The sequence below is a fragment of the Phacochoerus africanus genome, chromosome 14 (genome assembly GCF_016906955.1).
Source record: "Phacochoerus africanus isolate WHEZ1 chromosome 14, ROS_Pafr_v1, whole genome shotgun sequence".
Classification (NCBI taxonomy): domain Eukaryota; kingdom Metazoa; phylum Chordata; class Mammalia; order Artiodactyla; family Suidae; genus Phacochoerus; species Phacochoerus africanus.
In genome coordinates this window covers 34,595,899-34,615,979 of record NC_062557.1, presented here as the reverse complement: position 1 = coordinate 34,615,979, position 20,081 = coordinate 34,595,899, and the positions used below count along the sequence as shown (strand labels likewise).

The 20,081-nt window shown below is 46.7% G+C and overlaps 1 protein-coding gene across 1 annotated transcript in view; it reads left to right on the top strand.

Moving 5' to 3' along the window:
* Positions 1-10,284: 10,284 nt before the first annotated feature.
* SEPTIN4 (septin 4) overlaps positions 10,285-20,081 on the top strand; it is a 28,859-nt gene continuing 19,062 nt past the window's right edge. The window contains exons 1-3 of the mRNA XM_047757811.1: positions 10,285-11,893; positions 12,534-12,578; positions 13,745-13,752. Of these exons, the coding sequence (XP_047613767.1) occupies positions 10,300-11,893; positions 12,534-12,578; positions 13,745-13,752 (1,647 nt within the window). The 5' untranslated portion in view covers positions 10,285-10,299. The remainder of the gene's footprint in view (positions 11,894-12,533; positions 12,579-13,744; positions 13,753-20,081) is intronic.

The window sequence follows — 20,081 nt, the reverse complement described above, 5'->3', positions numbered from 1 at the left end:
TCTCTCAGACTATTCCCTGGGCTCCCGGGTGTTACAATTTGGTTTTCCTTCTGTCTTTTTGGCTACTCCATGTCAGCTTCCTTTGGGGTCCACCTCTACTTTTTCTTACTCCAAGTTTTCCTCCTAAGAGACTTTACTCACTCCCATTGCTTCACTTAGCCTCTGTGTGCTTACAGCTTCCAGATTTGTATTGCAAGTCTAGGACCAAACCTCTCCTCTGAGCTCATGTATCTACCTGTATATTCAGTGCCTTCATTTAGGTTTCCTTTAGGTGTCTTATAGGTAATACCCAAAACTAAACCCATGGTCTTAATCACATATCTCCTTTTTTTTTTTTCTGTCTTTTTGCCTTTTCTAGGGCTGCTCCCACAGCATATGGAAGTTCCCAGGCTAGGGGTCTAATCAGAGCTGTAGCCGCCAGCCTACACCAGAGCCACAGCAACTCGGGATCTGAGCTGCGTCTGCGACCCACACCACAGCTCACAGCAACGCCGGATCCTTAACCCACTGAGCAAGGCCAGGGATCAAACCCCCAACGTCATGGTTCCTAGTCAGATTCATTAACCACTGAGCCACGACGGGAACTCCTTAATCACATACCTCCTTCATCCTCAAGCATTCCCCTTCCAACTAATGATGTTCACTCAGCCACTCAGTCATGACTCAGTCATTTCAGTCAGTCAGTCGTCTTTTTTTTTTTGTCTTTTTGTCTTTTTGTTGTTGTTGCTATTTCTTGGGCCGCTCCCTCGACATATGGAGGTTCCCAGGCTAGGGGTTGAATCGGAGCTGTAGCCACCGGCCTACGCCAGAGCCACAGCAACGCGGGATTCGAGCCTCGTCTGCAACCTACACCACAGCTCACGGATTCTTAACCCACTGAGCAAGGGCAGGGACCGAACCCGCAACCTCATGGTTCCTAGTCGGATTCGTTAACCACTGCGCCACGACGGAAACTCCAGTCAGTCGTCTTTGACTCCTCCCATTCCTTTACTCCTTGCATCAAAATATCAATCATTAACACTTGTTTCAGGAGTTCCCATTGTGGCTCAGTGGGTTAAGAATCCCACTAGTATCCATGGGGATTCGGGTTTGATCCCTGGCCTTGCTCAGTGGATTAAGGATCCAGCATTGCCATGATTTGTGTTGTAGGTCGCAGATGCAGCTTGGGTCTGGCGTTGCTGTGGCTGTGGCCCAGGCCAGCAGCTGCAGTTCCATTTTGACCCCTAGCCTAGGAACTTCCGTATGCCACAGGTTCAGCTTAGAAGGCAGTGGGATGATACATATATTCAACATGCTAGAAGAGGATTTTCCCACTGTGGTGTGGTGGGTTAATGATCCAGGCTATCTCTGTGGTGTTGCTGGTTTGATCCTGTGACCGGTGCAGTGGATTAAGGATCTGGCATTGCTGCAGCTGTAGTGTAGCTTGCAGATGTGGCTCAGATTTGATCCTTGGACGGGGAATTCCATATGCCACAGGTGTGGTCAAAAAAAAGGGAACAAAAAAGTGCTGGAAGAGTAAAACTGTCAACCAGGAGTTATGTATCTAGCAAAACCGTCCTCCAAAAGTGAGGTAGAAATTAATACATTCCCAGATAAACAAAAGCTGAGAGAGTTTGTAACCACCAGACCTGCCCTATAAGAAATGCTTAAGGGAGTCCTTCGAGGTGAAATGAAAGGATACTGGACAGTAACTCAAAGCTATATGGAGAGATAAAGATCTCAATGAGGGTAAACGTCCAGGAAATTTTACAGTTATTTATAATTATTGTTACAATGGTTTGTGAATGGACTTTTTTTTTTTTTTTTGGTCTTTTGTCTTTTTAGGGCCTCACCTGCGGCATATGTAGGTTCCCTGACTAGAGGTCTAATCAGAGCTGTAGCTGCCAGCCTACACCACAGCCACAGCAACGCCAGATCTGAGCCACGTCTGGGACCTACACCGCAGCTCAAGGCAACGCCAGATCCTTAACCCACTGAGCGAGGCCAGGGATTGAACCTGCAACCTTATGGTTCCTAGTCGGATTCATTTCCACCGCGCCAAGACAGGAACTCCACTTTTTGTTTTCTACATGATTTAAGAGACTAATGTTTAAAGGAAAAAAAGAGCAGTTACTAGTGTAAATGCTAGTATTACTATAACTTTGGTTTGTAATTCCACATCTCTGCATAATTTTAGGGATTAATGCTTTTAAAAGAATTATTAGGGGGTTTTTTGGCTCACAATGTATAGAGATACAATTTTGTGGTATCAACAACTGAAAGGAGTGGTGATGGAGCTACAAAGAAGCAGAGTTTTTGTATGTTACTGAAGTTAAGGTGGTATAAATTCACATTAGAGTGATATACCTTTGGGATGCTAAATGTAATCCCCATGGTTACCACAAAGAAAATAAGCTATAGAAAATACACAAAAGGGAATGAGAAAGAAATTTAAACATTTCACTACAGAAAATCCACTAGACACAAAAGAAGACAGTATAATGCAAGAAATTTGGGACAAAAAAAAAAAACCTGTCAGGTTTATAGAAAACAGCTTAACAATAGAAGACCCTTCTTATCAGTAATTGTTTCAAATGTAAACAAATCAAACTCTCCAATCAAAAGAGAGTGACAGAATGGTTAACACATGATCCAAGTGTATGTCATCTGCAAGAGACTCATTTGAGGAACAAAGACACATACAGGTTGAAAGTGAAAGGGTGGAAAATGATATTGCATGCAAATAGTCACCAAAAGAGAGCAGGGGTCACTATACTAACATCAGACAAAGTAGACTTTGTATCAGACTTTGAGACAATGAAGGACATTACATATTAGTAAAAGATTCAATACAGAAAGAAGATATAACAATGATAAACAATGACCAACTATCAAAATGTATAAAGCACAAACTGACAGAATTGTAGGGAGAAGTAGATAATTCTATAATAATAATTGGATTCAAAAACCCGCTCACAACAGTGGATAGAAAAACCAGAAAGAAGACTAGTAAGAAAATAGAGGACTTAAATGAGCCAACTAGATTTCATAGACATATACAAAACACTCTACCCAAAACAACAACAACAGAGTACATAGTCTAATCGGAGCTGTCACCACTGGCCTACGCCACAGCCACAGCAACACGGGATCCGAGCCAACCATGTTTGCAGCCTACACCACAGCTCATAGCAACGATGGATCCTTAAGCCACTGAGCAGGGCCAGGGATCAAACCCGCAACCCCATGGTTCCCAGTCGGATTCCTTTCCACTGCACCACGATGGAAACTCCAGAATATATAGTCTTTTTAAGTGTACATGGGGTAGATCTTATGTTAGGCAACAAATTAAGTCTAAATAGATTTTAAAAGATAGATATTATACGAAGTATCTTCTTTGACCACATCAGGATGGAGTTAGAAATCAATAACAAAAGGGAAACTGGAAAATTCACAAAATTACGGAAATTAAACAACACTTCTTTTAATTATAGTTGATTTGCGAAGTACTGTCAATTTCTGCTGTATAGCACAGTGACCCAGTCATGCCTATGTATACATTCTTTTTCTCATTCTCCATCATGTTCTATCACAAGTGATTAGATATAGGTCCCTGTGCTATACAGCAGGATCTCATTGCTTATCCACTCCAAATGCAATAGTTTGCATCTACGAACCCCAAACTCCGGGTCCATCCCACTACCTCCCCTTCCCTCTTGGCAACCAAAAGTCTTTTTTCCATGTCCATGAGTTTGTTTCTTTTCTATGGATAGGTACATTTGTGTCATATATTAGATTCCAGATATAAGTGATATCGTATGGTATTTGTCTTTCTCTCTCTGACTTACTTCACTTAGTATGAGAGTTTTTAGTTCCATCCATGTTGCTGCAAATGGCATTATTTTGTTCTTTTTAATGGCTGAATAGTATTCCATTGTGTATATGTATCACATCTTCTTAACCCATTCATCTGTCAATAGACATTTAGGTTGTTTCCATGTCTTGGCTATTGTGAATAGTGCTGCAATGAGCATAGGGATGCATGTATCTTTTTCAGTGAACATTTTGTCCAGATATATGCCCAGGAGTGGGATTGCTGGATCATATGGTATATTTAGTTTTCTGAGGTACCTTCATACTGTTTTCCATAGTGGTTGTACCAGTTTCCATTCCTACCAACAGTGCAGGAGTGTTCCCTTTTCTCCACACCCTTTCCAGCATTTGTTATTTGTTGACTTATTAATGATGGCCATTCTGACAGGTGTGAAGTGGCACCTTGTTGTAGTTCTGACTTGCATTTCTCTAATAATTAGTGATGTTGAACATTTTTTCATGTGCTTATTGGCCATCTATGCGTCTCCTTTGGAGAAATGTCTATTCAGGTTTTTTTTTTTTTTTCAATTGGGTTTTTTTTTTTTTTTTTGCTGTTGAATTGTCTGAGTTGTTTGTATATTTTGGAGATTAAGCCTTTGTTGATTGCATTGTTTGAAACTATTTTCTCCCTTTACATATGTTGTCTTTTTAAACAACACACTTTTATGTGTTTGTTTATTTATGTATTTATTTATTTTGTCTTCTTAGGGCTGTACCTTTGGGATATGGAGGCTGAATCGGAGCCATAGCTGCTGGCCTACACCAAAGCCACAGCAACGCAGGATCCGAACTGCATCTGGGATGTACCACAGCTTACAGCAACACTGGATCCTTAGTCCACTAAGTAAGGCCAGATTTCGAGCCTGTATCCTCATGAATGCCACCCAGATTGATTTCCACTGAGCCATGACAGGAACTCCCCAGCAACACACTTTTAAACAACCAATGGACCAAAGATGCAATCACAGGGGACATTGGAAAACATCACGAGATGAATTAAAACAAAAACACAACATACCAAAACTTATGGGACACAGCAAAAACTGTGCTAAATGGGAAGTTTATAGCTATGAATGTTTCTATTTTAAAAAGAGGGAGGTCCCATAGTGGCTCAGTGGGTTAAAAACCAGACATAGTGTCTCTGATAATGCGGGTTGGAACCCCGGCCTTGCTCAGTGGGTTAAGGGTTGCCACAGCGTCGCTACAAGCTGTGGTGTCGTTTGCAGATGTGGCTTGGATCTGGTGTGGCTGTGGCATAGGCTACAGCTGCAGCTCTGATTCAGCCCTAGCCCGGGAACTTCCATGTGCCACAGGTATGGCCATAAAAAGAAAAAAAAGCTTCAAGTTAACTACCTAACTTTATAACTTATGGAACTAGAAAAAGAACAAACTAAATCCAACGATAGCAGAAGGAAGGAAATAATAAAGATTAAAGAGGAGTTACCACCATGGTGCAGTGGGTTAAAAATCTGACTGCAGCAGTTCAGGTTGCTGCAGAAGCACGTGTTCAATCTTCAGCCTGAGACAGTGGGTTAAAGGATCCAACATTGCCACACCTGTAGCTTGGGTCACAGCTGTAGCTAAGATTCAGTCCCTGGCTTGTGAACTTCCATGTCATGGGTGTGGCCATAAAAAAATGATTAGAGCAAAGATGCAGGTTAGATCCCTGGTCTTGCTCAGTGGGCTAAGGATCCAGTGTTGCTGCAAACTGCGGTGTAGGTCACGATGCGGCTCAGATCCCGTGTTGCTATGGCAGTGGCCTAAGCCAGCAGCTGCAGCTCTGATTCAGCTGCTAGCCCAGGCACTTAGGTGTGTTGCAGGAGCGGCCCTAAAAAGAAAAAAAGAAAATCAATGGGAAGAAGACCAGAATATCATTATAATTAACCATTAAATTAATTTCATTGTAACTCGAAGAAAAACTGTTTAACAGAAAGGAAGCATAATGAAGTTTTAGGAGCTAGACACTGGGGATGCCCACCTAAAGCATTGTGGGTAATTGCCTGGCAGGTACACCCAGTGCGCTGTGGTGGGTGTTGCCCTTTGTGGATCATCATACTAAATAACTGCTTAATCCAATTCCGTGTTCACCAAGCAACTTTTGTTCATCTTGAAGTTGATCTGTAGGGAGAGAATGACCTGGCTTTCCAATCAGCTCAACAGTTGGGAATCTCAGAGTATGCTTTGTACGTTGCAATAGTAAGTTGCTATTCTGACTTATTACATATTGGGCTCTGTGCTGGGTTGATGAGAAATGCGATGCTAGAGAAATGGCTTCTACATAATCTTTTGATGCATAAGAAATCACCTACAAAGCTTAAAACAACAATAGCCATTTATTCTCTCCAACAGTTTCTGTGTGTCAGGAATTTGGAATTGGCTCAGCTAGGCAGCTGTGGCTAAGGGTCTCTCACAAGGTTGCAGTAGGGTGCATTTCATGTTGGTTCACTCGCATGACTAGCAAATTCGTCCTGGCCGTTGACTAGGGATCTCAGCCCCTTTCCACATGGGTCTCCCATTGAGTGTCCTCACCATAGGGCAGCTGGTTTCCCCCAGAGTGAGCAATCCAAGATACCAAGGCAAAAGTTACAGTGGCATGATGATCTAGTCTCAGCAATCACATACCGTCATTTCTGCTACATTCTATTGGTCACATGGGGAAAGCTCTGATTCAGAAGGAAGGGGGCTACATAAAAGCATGAATACTAGAAAGTGAGGCTCATTGGGGACCTCTTGGAGTCTGGCTGCTCCAGAGCCCACAAACCAAGTGGCCATCCCTGACCTCACTACATGCCTTTCAGTCAAAATAAAAGTATGCTATAGCTTTTATGTTTGTCATCACTTTTTTTTGGTTTGTTTGTTTTTAAGGGCTGCACTCAACGGATATGGAGGTTCCCAGGCTAGGGGTCAAACTGGAGCTGCAGCTGCCAGACTACGCCACAGCCACAGCAACATGAGATCGGAGTTGTGTCCACGACCTACACCACAGCTCACAGCCACGCTGGATCTTTAACCCACTGAGGGAGGACAGGGATTGAACCTGCATCTTCATGGATCCTAGTCAGATTTGTTTCTGCTGAGCCGTGAGGGGATCTCCTGTCTTCACCTTTTATCTTCAGCACAATCCTGCCAGCAGAGAGAGCAAGAAAAGTGAGGGTCACCCTCCAAGAATCCACCTGTGTCTCAGACTAACAGAGTTAAACTATTCATGACGAGGAGAATGTCCAGATTCTGTGTTGTGTTTTGCAACATTTTTGCTAAAATCACCCTTTATGTTTACGTGTACTGAAGTCAGACACTGAAAGGAAAATGTTTATTTCTCCAACATTAAGAAAATTTAAGAAATTAGGGCATTCTGGTCGTGGCTCAGGGGATTAAGAACTGACTAGTATCCATGAGGATGAGGGTTCAATTCCTGGCCTTGCTCAGTGGATTAAAGGATCCAGCATTGCCATGAGCTGTGGTGTAGGTCGCAGACGTGCCTTGGATCCTATGTTGCTATGGCTGTGGTGTAGGCCCGAAGCTACAGCTCCAGTTCGACCCCTAGCCCGGTAAATTCCATATGCTGCAGGCATGGCCCTAAAATGAAGGAAAAAAAAGATACAAAAAAATTGTTCAAACAATGGAGCTGATTTTAATAAGATCAGAAGAGTGAGAGCATATTTAATGTTACATGTTTCAAATTATAAAGAGAAATAGAACCTCCTAGGCAACCAAATTAAGTAAACCATCATATTTAAAGTACAGTCTCACAAGAAAGCTTTGTTCAAATCAGCCAGTCTCAATTTTATGATGACAAGATATTGAATAAGTATAAATCAATAAACCATCTTCACTTCAACCTGGCTTGCCTTCAGTGTCCTCCAGATAGCTGACCTGTAACTACTCTTCCACTTTTATCCTTTTCTATAAGACAAGATATAATGGTTAGCCAAATGCTATATATATATATATTTTTTTTTAATCAAAGGATTTTATTTGAGTTCCTGTTGTGGTGCAGCATCCTTTGTCTCTTTACTCTTTTATTAAAAGAGACAAAGGCAGATGTGAATTATTATGGTTTCATCTTTCTTTTACTTTTTTTTTGTTTTTTGTTTTTTTGCCATTTCTTGGGCCGCTCCCGTGGCATGTGGAGGTTCCCAGGCTAGGGGTCCAATCGGAGTTGGAGCCACTGGCCTACGCCAGAGCCACAGCAATGCAGGATCCGAGCCGCGTCTGCAACCTACACCACAGCTCACGGCAACACCGGATCATTAACCCACTGAGCAAGGCCAGGGATCGAACCCGCAATCTCATGGTTCCTAGTCGGATTCGTTAACCACTGAGCCACGACGGGAACTTCGGAACTCCCATTCTTTTACTTTTGCTATTACTACTACACTAGGGGTTTAATGGGAGCTACAGCTGCTGGCCTACGCCACAGCCACAGCAACCCTGGATCCGAGCCGCGTCTGTGACTTACATCACAGCTCATGGCAATGCCGGATCCTTAACAAACACTGAGCGAGGCCAGGGATCAAACCTGCAACCTCTTGGTTCCTAGTCAGATTTGTTTCCCCTGCACCACAACGGGGACTCTCAGAGGAATTTGTAAATAATTAGGTAGTTTGAGTTCTATCCTACTTTTCAATAGTTTTTTCTTTTGTGCAGCTCTTTGATAAAATTTAACCTCTGAAAATGAGACATTTTCTTGATACTCTACTTTTATTTCACGTCTCATATCTGGTTTATTTGTGGGGAAAGCTAAATATATCAAGCCAAATCCTCCAGAGCCAATCATCTTGCTCAGCACCTACTGTTTTCCTTCCCCATTATAAACAACCTTGTCTTCTGAAGTGAAATGGGAAGTTTGCATTTTTCATTTCTGCTTGGTGGCATCACTTCAACCGTGGAAGCAGGGAACCGGCTGGTGGCCCAGAAGCCCCCTCGAAGCTCCTTCCCCAGTCTAGGGTGTAGGGGGAGAGCAGGGTGCAGAAGGGCTGGTTCCCACCAAGACACCCAGGGAGCAAGAGAAGGCTAACCGGGTCCTTGGGGCCCCTCTGCTAGGGGGCTGGTAGGCCCAAGGGCCAGTATTTTATATTCTTTTTTTTTTTTTTTTTGGTCTTTTTAGAGCCTCACCTATGGCATGTGGAAGTTCCCAAGCTAGGGGTCAAATCGGAGCTCTAGCTGCCAGCCTACACCACAGCCACAGCCACGCCAGATCTGAGCTGCATCTGCAGCCTACACCACAGCTCACAGCAATGCCGGATCCTTAACCCACTGAGCAAGGCCAGGGATTGAACCCGAAACCTACGGTTCCTAGTCGGATTCATTTCCACTTTGCCACGACGGGAACTCCGGTTTTTAAAAAAATTTAATTTCATGCCCATAAGGCTGAATATAAAGATTCAGAAACAATGAATCTGACCATCCTCTAACTGCCATGACCCTTCAGGGTCAACAGTGGAATCTTGGATGTGGTAGGGTCTGTGTCAGACAGTGGGAGAGAGAACCAGCACATGAAAGGGAGAGAAAGATGACCTTGTCTCTCTCTCAGCCAAAATGGTAATCCAAGTGGGAAAGTCACTCTTCAAACCGAGAAAGAACTGGAGTCTAGCTGTTGAGGAGAACTAGGGGGAGGGATCGTGAAAAACAACACAAGTATTTACTGTGGGACATGCACCTACCAGGCAGTGGTTTCCAGGTGAAGAAACCAAGTCTCAGGCAAGTCAAGAAAACTGTCCAAAGTACACAGCCATTTGTGATTGAAACCAACGACTAACTCCAAATCTCTTCTGTAACCCTACACTCACTCCTGGGCCAAGAATGTGAGCATTTATGCTTTGAGCAACCTAGATTTTCACCCCAGGGTCAACCAAGCCCTGTGTGAAACCTGTAAAAAGCCAGAGTTCTATATATTTTTTTCTTTTGGAGCTCTATCTTTTGGCTTGTGTACAGGGCAGTTCTAAACCAAATTGGGACAACTTTACACCTTATTAAAAAGGGGGGCTCACACAGTGTGATTGAGTAGCCTTGCCTTGGCAGGATATTCAGGCCGATTCCTTCTCTCTGGTTGTGTCTCTGGGAATTCCTAGAATCTGGGGAGAGGAAGGGAGGATCTAGAGCCTTCCTTATACACCAGGGAAATCCTGGGTTTGCTAAGAACTCCGTCAAAGCTTTGGCAGTGCCCAAAGACAAATCCACAGCCTCCATGCAGTTACTGCTTGAGGTTCTCTGATGAGTTGTGGCGGTAGGCTAGGGTTTTAGACAGGAGGCTCCTTCCTTTGTGACATCACCAGGCAGGTAGCTAAGGGGACTATTTGAGACACTTGGAGAACAACAGCTGCTTTTGTGGGAATGCAAGAACAGCAGCTTTTAAAACCGAGGGTAAATGTTCAGGCTCCGTTGGGACCCTCAATACAAGCCAGCCGGTAAAATATGGGATCTACCCACAGAGGCACCATCTATCATATGGTCAAGACAAATAAAGTTGGGTCCAAGGTCGCAGTTTCAGCACAGAAAGGGGCTGAGACTACGAACGAAACCCCTCATCAGGGACACGGGTATGTTCCTCCCTCCAGCCCGCGGAGTGGCGCAGCCTCCATCAAGACTTCACCCCCTCGAAGATCAGAAGCTGGGCATCCCACCATCTTCTATTCAACACCAGACCACCCACGATCTAGCTCTACCCAAACTGGGCCTGGCCTCTCTGGAGCACCCAGCTCTCGGATGGAGACCCGGTCAAAATCTGAAGCATACCACCACATCCCTCTTCCTCAAAAGATGCAGCAAGCCCAGGGGTCAGCTCCCTTTGATGTCCAGGTGCCGCGGAACGTTAGTCCATCCAGAGAGGAATCGACTAGGAGAAGGGGTGAGAGCAAGCCAGGGCGTGATGCCAGCAATCGCTACTCCGTATTTTCAGATGCCAAATCGTCTCGCCGGTTGAGTTTTGTAGACCAGAAGGATAACTTGACAATTTTAGAAGATGACCCACCCTCCAAGGTCCAGTGTCCCCAAGGAGTTAGAGGTCCCCGTAGGGGTTTGGTTTACCCGAAGGATGCTGCAGTCCAAACCGAGCCCATTCAAAAGAGTTCCACTGCTGCTGGTACCAGAAATCCAAGGAGACCCCCCAGTCCAGAATACAGCAGCAGCCGCGGCCGTACAGACTATCGAACAACCCAGAGAAGATTCCCTTGCCAAGAGTCGGAAATGAGCCGTCAAAACTCCATTTATACAGAACCCAAGGCCTTGCATAGAAATAGGAACTTGGAATCCTCCCTCACACTCTCCGTCCTTAAAGATTTCGATGCCGGGTTCAGAGTTTCTACGCGCCCGGAGCCTGAGTCTATCCACAGGCATTCTGCCTACCCCAAAACCAAACCCTCCCCAAAGGTCTTAATGTCATCAAAACTGGAGGCCAACATGAAGTCCTCAATCCGAGGAGACACTGAGGTTGGCCGCAAGGTCACCATTTCCTCTGGGAGACAGACAGTGCAGTTGCCTTCCCATGTGACGTCTCGAGCAGTGTCTGAGAGCCCCCACAGATCGTCTGTGTCTGCCACTCCGGAGCCCACCTATAAGCAGCACACCAAAAAATCCTCAGGAAATGTCTTTAGGTCCCCAGGATCCACATCCAGGTGTTCAGAGCCCTCCGGAAAGCCCTCTGTCCATGCAGAACTGGAACTGACCCCTCGGCCCTTACCCCCTCGGTCCTTACCTAGGTATGGGCCTGACTGTTCATGGTGGGCCTTACTCAACCCTGAAATTGAAATGCCTCAAAGCTGGTCAACAACACCTGATTTCGAGCCTAAGTCCCCTTCTCCCCTAGACCCTTCACTGCCCTTTTTTGAAATGGACTCAAGCCCTTTCTGTGAGGATCTGATGTTCCAGAGAGGGAAGGCAAGTCCATCACCGCCACCAGCACCGGCAGCATCACCATCACCACCACCACCACCGCCGCCTCTGCCAAAGGAGTCTCCAAGCCGGGCACCATCAAGGGATGTGCCACAGGCCTCCAAGCACGCCTCCAAACAGCCCATTCAAAGGTTTAGTGCTTTCTTCTTGGGTATGTGAAGAAGCAGACTGCCCAGGTGCGGCCCTGATTTAGTGAGGTGGGGCATTGGGGTGGGCAAGAAAGACACCCTCAGAGCTGCCCTCCTGCAGTGCCAAAGTTAGACGCATCCTGGAGCCCATTGCCCCATTCCTTCCCCACCAGCTTCTCTGAGCTCCGAGCTAGTGACATCGATGACGATGCTTGGGCCAGCGTCAGGCACTGACTCTTCCAGGCAACGCTGCTTAACCTTTCAGTGGAAGGTAGTAGAGAGTGGTTCGCAGGGTGGGAGAGTGGAGATGAAGAACTGAGCTGAGGTGAAGGCTGGTGAGGGCTAGTAAAGCGAATAAAGTCCGCCTGTAAATACTCCGGCAACGAAGTGAAGAAGGTGGGACCTAAGTGTCCTGTGCCTTAGACGCCAAGAAGGGAGAGGCATCAGCAGTGGTACGAAGGCAGGGCGGGCCAAGAGGGAGAGTGGGAAGGTGACCTTTAGCTCTCGGCTGGAGGCGCTTCTTGGAGAGCCTCAAGGGCTGAGGGCACCTCTGGGTGGAGAAATGTGGAGCCAGAACGGGAGACGTTAAGTGGTGGGGGTGGGGGGTGGGGTGCATCCCACAGAGCGGGGGCAAAAAAAAGCAACAATCTCTGTTACTTTCAGATGTCTCTGAGGAAATGTACAATCGTGTCATCTGGTGGCTAAAAGGTCTGTGTTTTCCCTCCTGTGGGTCCATGGTCTGGGGTCGGGAGGCAGGGGGTCAAGCGGGAGGGTAGCCTCTGCATCTTTCAGGATGGTACATGCTGGGGTTTTGTCTAAAATTCTGTCATTAGAGTTGTTCCTTTGGGACCCGGAGCCCTTTTTTTTTTTCATACTCCAGAGTCTCCTTTTAATGGGAAATAGTCACTTTTGGAATAGAGATCAATTTAAGCCCGTGACCTTTCCGATTAGCTGGTCTTGTCTACCATGTGATAAAAAGCAAACAAAAGCCCCACCAAAACAAACCACCTGCTTCACAGTGCTACTCAGGGCTGACTCCGAACTAATTCAGGTTGAGAGATCTCCCTGTGTATTTCTCTGCTTCCTCAGAACTCTCCTCCAGCCCCCATCCCAGGACCTGGGAGGTACTTACTGGCTGCTGCCCAAGTAGGATCTCCAGGGATATCTAGGCACATGCCTCGAGGACATCAGTGGGTCCTGCAGCCAACTCTAGAATCCCCAGAGCCTGGTAACCCCCTCTACTCACTTTGTACTCTTGACCTCTCCACTGGGAGGGAAGGTGGGGACCAGTCCTAATACAGAGCATCTTAGCAGCAAGGAATTCCTGCTTCAAGTGTTGTGGGTCCAAACATGCTCCAACCTTGTGAGCACAAGGGAGGTCAGGGCTCGGGAAGAGGATGTTTCTAGAGAGGAGAGAGCCCCGGGAATGCCATCCAATCCCTGCCAGCAGCCTTGCCCCTCAGGGGGAGCAAAGCTCCATAAAGGAGGTTTTTAGAGTATAGACTCTGGAGTTATATTACTGGGTTTGAGCCCTGTGCCTGCTATTCTCTGACTGTGACCTTGGGTAAGCTATTTGACCTCTCCAGTCATTAGTTTCCCCATCTGTTAATGGCTTCCTCTTAAGGTTCTGGTGAGGACTCAGCAAGCTACTGCATGTAAAGCTCTTAGCATGGTGCCTGGCAACAGTGAGCACTCCGTAAATGCTAGCTGTTGTTATTTGGGCCACTTGCATTAGGAAGGAATTTGGACCAGGTTATGCCCAAGACCGCTGGACAGCTTCAGTAAAATTCTCTTTTTCCTCTCCTGTTGGCACTCTCTGAATTCCATTTGCCGCCCCTGGGAATGCCTGGCTTCTACTTTCTCCATTATGACAGATGAGGAGGTAAGAACGCCCCTGGGAAGTTACTTCCAGTCTTCCTATGCTCCCCCTTATCCAAGTCCCTCTCTTACCCTTTAATGGAAGCAGACGTGAAAGGAGACAGAACGGAGCTGCTCCCCATGGTTCGGCAGGTGGTTCACTGCACAAGTGCACCTGGCAGAGAGGGCAAGCAGGGATAGAAATCTAGCCTGTGTTCCACTTGCCAAGCTGTGCACCTATGGGGCTGCATCTCCCTAGAGGGGCATTTGCACAAAAGTATGAGAGCTAGTTGCAACACTGGAGAGAAATGTTTGGCGAACAAATCCTACCAGGTGCACTGTCGGAGGCGGTCTGGGATCCGTAGGCTCCATCCCCACTTGGCTCGCCCCTCTCCAGCCTCAGGAACTCCAGAAAGGGGACGCTTTTCTGGGTTACACACTATTTGAGTCCTCAGCTTGGAAAGGCACAAGGTGAACCCTGCTCTCGGCAGCCCTGTGTCCTGAATTTGGCCAAGAGCGTCCTGATTTCACCATGCGTTGTTCCCATAAGTACTCTCATTCTTCTTGGCCTATGTTTGTTAAAGATAGTCCAAGCTTGGAGTTCCCGTCGTAGCTCAGTGGTTAACAAACCCGACTAGTATCCATGAGGACATAGGTTGGATCCCTGGCCTCACTCGGTTGAGGATCCAGTGTTGCTGTGAGCTGTGGTATAGGTCTCAGACATGGCTCGGATCCAGGGTTACTGTGGCTGTGGTGTAGGCTGGTAGCTTCAGTTCCGATTTGACCCCTGGCCTGGGAGCCTCCATATGCCTCGGGTGCGGCCCTAAAAAGACAAAAGACAAAAATAAAAGTCCAAGCTCTTCTGCCTTCATCATTTCTCTTGCCGTATCTCTCCAGCATGGCCTCTGATGGGTCCCATGCATAGACGAGCTCTGGATGGACAGTTGACTACAGATGGTAAACAGATGAGGTGGCGGGGGTGGGGGGGGGCATTGTGTGTGAGGAGAACAGCCTGAGCTTGGATAACGGGACAGCTGCAGGGGAGGCGCCAGAAATGCAGCTGCCACTCCCTCTGCCATGGCTGCTTATCTAGTTCTGGGCCCTGAGCTCAGCTGTGGGTGTGAGCAGCTACTTTTAGAGATGATCTCGGTGAGAGACAGTAAATCCTTCTCTCCCTCCTGCCTTTCCTTCTTCCTTCCGTCCTTCCTCCTTTTCTCCCTTCCTTCCATAAACAGTTTCTGTTCAGATGCTTAGCGCCCTGAGAGGCGCTGTTGGAGGAAACACTGAAGCCACACACATGCTTTGGCTTTGAGAAACTTACCATCTGGATGGGGAGATAACACAGGGACAGGAAACATTGAAACAACAATATGAAGTAGTCGGTGCTCAAATGTCCGAATAACTACAGTAGACTGAAGAAGTGCTCTTGGAGGATCTTAAGAGAGAGAGAGTCAGCAGGGGACTGGGAGGAGGTGGTCAGGCCACCCGCTCCTTCCCAAAGCCAGGGACATCCTAACAGCCAGCCTCTTGCTCACCCTTTAATGCAAATCTATATCTTTGCGAAGGGGCTAGTATTTCCTCTCTTTCAGGAGATGATGCTCTTGCCAGAGAAATTTCCTCCCTGTTCTTCTCCACCCTCATGCCCTTTCCTTTTGCATCTTGTTTTAGTCTAGGAAGTCAAAAGCCTTGGCAGCGGGACGGTTCCTTCCCAAAATAGCTCTTATGCTGTCTCGATAATTGCAGCTCTCCAGCGCTGTTCAGCAGCAGAGCTGCTCCCTAGAAGTGGGGAAGAGAAGACTCCCAGGCAGTGGGGCCTGCTGGTCTTCTCTGGATCTCTGGAAGCAGGTGGCATGGAGGTATGGAGGTGGCCTGGTGCTGTCCTCGCCGAGCGTGCAAGAGCCAGGCCTTCCTCAGACCGTCCCCTAGGCTACACGGCGCACAGGCGGTCCCAGGGTGGAGACGCTGTGGTGCTTGGTGTCCAGGGCCTCTGGCTCCTTTCATCTAGGAATGGTTGACTGCGGAGTCTGCTCCAGATTCCATTCCCAACAGAAATTCTCTGGTGGCCCAGCCACGGCGCCTGGCTTGTGGATGGCAGCATGTTTGTTGTTGAGCTTCACAGGCCCTTTTGGGTCCACAGGTGGGGACAGAGCGTGACTGAGACCATCTCTGAGTGTTCGTCTCCTCCCAGGCAGACGCTCAAGACCCTTTGTCTAAGGAGCAGGATGGAAAGATGCTTCTCATCCTAGGATTGGGACATTCGGGGCTAGAGTCTTCCCGGAGGAGGTTAAGCTGGACTGAGGGAACATTCCTGATGGGGTGTGTGTGTGTGTGTGTGTGTGTGTGTGTGTGTGTGTCAGAACTAGCAGAAGCTCAACAGGAAGGTCCTGCGGGTGCCCTGTGGGGTCAGCGGGGGCTGGCTTCTCACACAGCCCTGGAGAATTCCCTGGAATAAAGCAGCTCTTGTTAGGCGGGGCTGCCCTGCCTCCAAGATCCTGTGTCCTCAAGGCACCCAACCCACTGGCCCATGGCTCTGATGCCTCAGGTCGTCAAGGGACAAGGTGGTTTACCCCCTGCTCTGTCTATCAATTATGCAAGAAACCAACTCTGGAAAATAGGCCAGGAACCAGAGGAGGCTGTGTCAGTGATACCTAAGTCAGACTTGAGTAGCTTTAGGGCGACATGTTGTTTGGCCCTGGGGGTGGAACAGTCAGCGCCCCCCCACCCGCGTTGGCTCCTGAGCCACAGGGAAGCTTTGTCAGGTGGACTAACTCAGTAAAGAGGAACCCAGAGCCGAAGAGCAGCGCAGGGATGCTCTGCATTCCTGGGGATGTTAATCGAACCCTAAGATAGGGGCTGTCTGGAAGGAACCCCAGAACCATCTTTTCATCCCCTCCTTTTCTCTTGCTTTGTACAGTGTCTCATAGTTGAGAGGAAAGGGGGTTGTTGAAAGGATGGAGCAGAGCTGTTAAAAATAGGGCAGGGCACCTTGGGAGGTTTTTCATAGCAGCTACCTCGCTGCTTTTCCTGTCAGATGGTACCTTAGGCAGCCAAGTCCAGAGCAGGATGGGAGGCAGATGAGCTCTGGCCCAGACTTGCTATTTTGGAGACAGGCTAGGTTGACCAACTCATCAGGGTTTGCCCAGGACATTCCTGACTTTAGAATTGGAGGTCCTGTGTCCTGGGAACTCCCTGAGTCCTGAGCAAACGGGGACAGGTGGTCACTGTAGGCCAGGTGGTGTGGTGTGTCTCCACTAGAGCCTCTGGACGAACAAGGCAGGGGGGCAATGTCCTACCTCCACCAGGAGACCTGAGCTGATTCCTCCTTCTGCCTATAAAATGAGGGCAGGAAAAGGTGATGCCTTCCTTCTGGGCGTAATGGCAGATCTGAGACCAGATTCCCTTTGTTGTTGTTGTTGTTTTTTTTTGTTCTGCCCAAATAGGGAAGAATGTGCCACATCCATTTTGGACTGTCTAGGGTATTTCCAGAAGCTACTTGTTTCCTTTCCTGAAACCATCTCCAGCATTGCATATTTCTGTCGGAGTAATTTGGTGGTGTTTGAAATGGTGGGTTTTTCAAGTAAGAAGAGAGACGGGCCGGAGTGGACTGGCGAGCCTTGGCTTCAGAGGGCAGGATGTATACTTGGATGAGGAAGCAAATCTGTAATGTAGAAGCCATCCTGACAGCTGTTCAGCCAGAGAGAGGCTGTCCCGAGTGACAGAAATGACCGTGTCCCTTCACCCTCCTCTGCTCAGCTGCCTTTGGCCTGGCAGCTGTGAGGGGAGAAGCGAAGACAGCTGCACCTTGGGGGCTGAAGAAAGCCTGGCAGGGGAACAGAATGCGAGGCAGTTCCTGAAGGAAGCGCAGACTCTGACCCTGGAGGTGGGAGGACTGGGTCAGCCTGTCAGTTCCTTGGCGCATCACCACAGGCAGAGTCATCCAGCTCCAGGGGTCTCAGCAGTGGCCATTTTGGGGAATTGGGTTCAGTAAGTTTGAAACCAAGACCTGTAGAGGTAGAATGGTGTCTAGCTAGAGAAGCTGACTGCACAGTTGGTGGCAGCATGGTCATTCCACTGTCACTCTGTCCGTCTGTCTGTCTATTTACTTATTTTTCTGTCTTTTTTTTTTTTTTTTTTTTTTTTTTTTTTTTTTTTTTTTTAAGGGCTGCACCCACGGCATAGGGAAGTCCCAGGCTAGGAGTCGAGTTGGAGCTGTAGTCTATGCCACAGCTCGAATCTCGCCTACACCGCAAAGAGGGATGCGAGCCATCTGCAACCTACACCACGGCTCACACCAGTGCCAGATCCTTAACCCACCGAGCGGGGCCAGGGATTATATTTTTTAATTTTTTTTTGTCTTTTTGCTATTTCTTGGGCCGCTCCCTCGGCATGTGGAGGTTCCCAGGCTAGGGGTCGAATCGAAGCTGTAGCCACTAGCCTACACCAGAGCCACAGCAACGCGGGATCCGAGCCGCGTCTGCAACCTACACCACAGCTCACGGCAACCGCCGGATCATTAACCCACTGAGCAAGGGCAGGGACTGAACCCGCAACCTCATGGTTCCCAGTCGGATTCGTTAACCACTGCGCCACGACGGGAACTCCGGGGCCAGGGATTGAAGCCGCATCCTCATGGGTACTAGTCGGGTTTGTTACTGCTGAGCCAGGATGGGAGATCCTTATCTATTAATTTTTACTGAAGCATAGTTGATATTTTTTTCCTTTTAGGGCCGTACTTGTGGCATATGGAAGTTCCCAGGCTAGGCTAGGGGTCGAATTGGAGCTGCAGCCACAGCAGTGCGGGATCCGAGCCATGTCTGTGACCTATGCCAGCTCACAGCAACGCCAAATCCTTACTTAACCCACTGAGTGAGGCCAGGGATCGAAACTGCATCCTCATGGATACTAGTCAGGTTTGTAACCCACTGAGCCACAATGGGAAGTCCCTGACCTATAGTTGATTTATAATGTCATGTTAGTTTGTTATACAGCACAGTGATTCAGTTACACACATATACGTATGTCATATTCAGTTATATATATATATTCTTTTTCACATTCTTTCCCCTTACAGGTTGTTACAAAATATTGAGTAGAGTTCCATATGCTACACAGTAGGTCTTTGTTGGCTATCTATTTTATATACAGTGCTGTGTACATGTTCATTCTAACATCCTAATTTATCCCTCACCCCCTTTCCACCTCGGTAACCATAAGTTTGTTTTCTATGTCTATGTGTCTATTTCTGTTTTGTAAATAAGTTCATTTGTCTCCTTTTTTTTTAGATTGCACATGTAAGTGATATGTTTGTCTTTGTCTGACTTTACCTAGTATTATAATCTCTAGGTCCATGCATGTTGCTGTAAATGGCATTATTTCATTCTTTTTCATGGCTGAGTAATAATTCCATTATATATGTCTGTAGACACACACACCACGTCTTTATCTATTCATCTCTCAGTGACATTTAGGTTTCTTCCATATTGTAGCTGTTGCAACTGATGCTGCAATCAACATTGAGGTGCATGTACCTTTTCAAATTACGATTTTGTCTGGATGTATGCCCAGGAGTGGGATTGTTGGATCATATAGTAACTCTGTTTTTAGTTTTTTAAGGTATATTTCCATACTGTTCTCCATAGTGGCTGTAACACTTTACATTCCCACAAACAGTGTAGGAGGATTCCTTTTTCTCCATCTCTCCAGCATTTATTATTTGCAGACTTTGATGATGGCTCTTCTGGTACATGTGAGGTGTCACTTCATTGTGGTTTGAATTGCCTTTCCCTAATTATTAGCAATGTTTAGCATTTTCCACGTGCTTGTTAGCCATCCATATATCTTCTGTGAAGAAATGTCTATTTAGGTTTTCTTTTTTTTTTATTAAGTTGGGTTTTTTTTTTTATATTGAGCTATATGAGCTGTTTGTATATTTTGGAAATTAAACCCTTGTTGGTCACATCATTTGCAAATATTTTCTCCCATTCTATAGGTTTTCATTTTGTTTATGGTTTCCTTTGCTATGCAAGAACCTTTTAAGCTTAATTATGTCCCATTTGTTCATTTTTATTTTTATGTCCATTGCTCTAGGAGATGGATCCAAAAAGATATTGCTGAGATTTATGTCTAAAAGTGTTCTGCCTGTTTTTCTCTTAGAGTTTTAGGTTTTACATTTAGATCTTTAATCCATTTTTGAGTTTATTTTTGTGTATGGTGTGAGAGAATGTTCTAATTTCATTCTTTTACATGTTCATTCTTTTACACGTTCAGTTTTCCCAGAACCGTTTATTGAATAGACTGTATTTTCTTTTTTTGCTTTTTAGGGCCGCACTTGTAGCATATGGAGGTTCCCAGGCT